Here is a 2,972-nt window from a genome sequence, read left to right as displayed (position 1 = left end):
CAGCTAATTTTTGTATTTTTAGTAGAGATGGGGTTTCATCATATTGGTCAGGCTGGTCTCAAACTCCTGACCTCGTGTGATCTGCCCGCCTTGGCCTCCCAAAGTGCTGCGATTACAGACATGAGCCACTGTGCCCAACCGCGGCATTAACTTTGAATCTCACAAGCACCCAGTGGTCCCCAGTATACAGACAAGGAAACCGAAGAACTGAGTTCTAAGGAACACGCTCAAAATCACATCAGTAAGCTTTTGTGGTTCCGTAGGATGCTTACCAAAGCTTAAGACTCATGCTGGCATGCTCTTTATGTAAACACGATCAAACTCAACTTTTTTCTACCTCTGCCTTGTAAAAACAGAAAGATGCACACAGGTGGCCTTGCCTGGCAATAAATATTTTAATTTTTGCTTCATTTTTATGATGACAAATAATTTTCAAGTTTATTTCCTTGTTTGTTTAAATACAAAGCTAAACCACAAACAGGTACAATCAAGACATTGTATCTCACATTTACACTCCTGTCGGATCCTCATCCAATTCGCTGACCACTGACCAGGCTAGTGAGGGGGTGGGAGGGAAGACTTTCTTAGGTAGCACCGTCGTGAGGCCTGGGGCAGGGTTGGGGGGAATCAAAGATGAGGACAGGCTTTCATACCTGTCTCCATTCACATTTACCTGGGACCAGGGTGGGCAGGAGACACCAGGTCACGGCTCCTGAGCCCCAGCCTCCTGGACTGAAGGAACAGTGAGTGAGAATCAGTTCTGTGAAGGGAGGGAGGAGGCAGCCACTTATTCCTCCTACCCTCACAGTCAAGGTGAAAACCTTAGCCCTATCCTTGATTCCTGGGGGCTGCTGGGCCCTATGCGCTCCCCTGCACACCTGGGTGCCTTTCTGAAGCTGGCAGCAGTGGCTGGGGTCAGGGGTCCTGGGCTCCTAGGCTCACACCTCAGCTCACGGCTGCGGCCTTACAGGAGGGCCACCAGGTGTCTGTCAAACACAAGGCTTCAACAGCAGGTCTGGAACTTTCAACCCCAGTAGGATGCGGGGAAATGGGGGTGGATGTTAGGTAACTAATTTCTGGTCCCACTACAAAACTTTATTTTTGATTAGAGTACCATTCTCAATCTCTTCTACAAAAAGCCAAAAAAAAAAAAAAAAAAGCAGCCACTTCACTCACTTCAAGACCTATATACATTTAAGTTGTTTTCTGTGGTTTTTTTTAATCTTTTTTCTTTTTGATTTTTTTTTAAATTTTTATTATTTTTTTAAAATAAATTCAGTGTTCACATTTCTATAAAGAATTAACCCAGTTTCAGGAAACCCTGCCCCAGCAGGGCAGGTAAGCAACACTCTCCCTGCCCACATCTAGTTTGATTTCGTGCCCTGGTGCTCCAAGGTGCCCAGAAAGACGGCAGCTTGTGGAAGAGGAAATCCAGCCTGGCCTGTGCTCAGGGCCTGGGGCTCAGGAAGCTTTCAAGAAAGCAGAGGGGAAGACTAGCTTACTGCGAAACCTTTTAAAAAATATTCATACACTTCAATGAGCGCCTGTCGAGACGTTAGGAGAACAAGAGCTTGGAAACATCCCGTCCAGGCCATTGGGAGGCAGCGTCTTCCTCGCACCCCGTCCCTGGCCGTCGGGGTGCAGGGGGAAGGTCCCGGCTCTTCCACTGGAGAAAGGAGACTCGCCTGGCTTCCTAGTTCATGTTTGACTCTTTCCTCTAAAACCTGTGCTGAGTCTTGGACTGCATGCACGGGAAGCACAAACATTCGACTTGTATGCAAAAAAAGTAGAAAAACAACTAGAATATAAAAGTTTTGGTAATATAAGGCCATCTGTTCAAGTCCACCTTGGAAACCTGTAACAGATATTTAAATACTACAGTGAAAAGGCATCTTAATATACTTTTTAAAAACATCTGAAGTCATCTGCTAAGATTAAGTGTGTAAAAAAAAAAAATCAATTCCCTTTGAGGGCACTTTGTCCTTTGAAGAAGGGAAGGTGGGGTGGGAGGGCGCAGGGCCGGCCGGTTAATGCTTCAGCCATGGGTAGGCTTCAATGGAGGCCTTGCTGCGGTCCCCATAGTCATACAGGAGCTCCTCCCCAGCCGCGATGTCTCGGGAGGCGATGAGGATGAGGTGAGGTACACCGTCGATGTCGTGCAGTTTGGTTTGGCAGTTCCCACATTTGCTGTGATTGATCAGTCTTCCTAGGCGATTTGTCTCTCTAGTTGCATCCACGCTGGAGGGGAGGGATGGCCAGAGAGGGTTAAATTGATAAAGAGGCTTTTTAACCCAGAGATTCACACTTGCACTCGGCTCTGGTGGGATGTTCATTTAAAGCCATGTGTTTTGGAAAGATTCAATTCATAAAGCTATTTATTTTTCCTTTTTAGAGGGGGTCTCACTCTGTCACCCAGGCTGGAGTGCAGTGGCACAATCTCAGCTCACTGCAACCTCCACCTTCAGATTCAAGCGATTCTCCTGTCTCAGCTTCCTGAGTAGTTGGGACTACAGGTGCACACCACTACAACCAGCTAATTTTTGTACTTTTAGTAGAAACACGGTTTCCACATGTTGGTCAAGTTGGTCTCAAACTTCTGACCTCGGGTGATCCACCTGCCTCCGCCTCCCAAAGTGCTGGGACAATAGGTGTAAGCCACTGCGCCCAGCCAGCATTTTTTTTTTTTTTTTTTTGAGTTGGAGTCTTGCTCTTGTTGCCAGGCTGGAGTGCAGCGGCTCGATCTTGGCTCACCACAACCTCCACTTCCCGGGTTCAAGATTCTCCTGCCTCAGCCTACTGAGTAGCTGGGATTACAGGTACTTGCCACCATGCCCTGCTAATTTTTGTATTTTTAGTAGAAATGGGGTTTCACCATGTTGGTCAGGTGGGTCTCAAACTCCTGACCTAGTGATATGCCCTCCTCAGCCTCCCAAAGTGCTGGGATTATAGGCATGAGCCACTGCGTCTGGCTC

General features: G+C 47.4%; 1 protein-coding gene across 1 annotated transcript in view; it reads right to left on the bottom strand.

The window, feature by feature from the left end:
- Positions 1 to 376: 376 nt before the first annotated feature.
- Positions 377 to 2,972, bottom strand: part of KMT5A (lysine methyltransferase 5A) — a 20,521-nt gene continuing 17,925 nt past the window's right edge. Inside the window, exon 7 of the mRNA XM_032243465.1 lies at positions 377 to 2,238. Coding sequence (XP_032099356.1) covers positions 2,028 to 2,238 — 211 coding nt within the window. The 3' untranslated portion in view covers positions 377 to 2,027. The remainder of the gene's footprint in view (positions 2,239 to 2,972) is intronic.

This window comes from Sapajus apella, unplaced genomic scaffold (assembly GCF_009761245.1).
Source record: "Sapajus apella isolate SASKATOON/1434 unplaced genomic scaffold, GSC_monkey_1.0 scaffold2, whole genome shotgun sequence".
Classification (NCBI taxonomy): Eukaryota; Metazoa; Chordata; class Mammalia; order Primates; family Cebidae; genus Sapajus; species Sapajus apella.
Note: the sequence above shows the minus strand (reverse complement) of the source record. Positions and strands in the feature narration are given on the sequence as shown.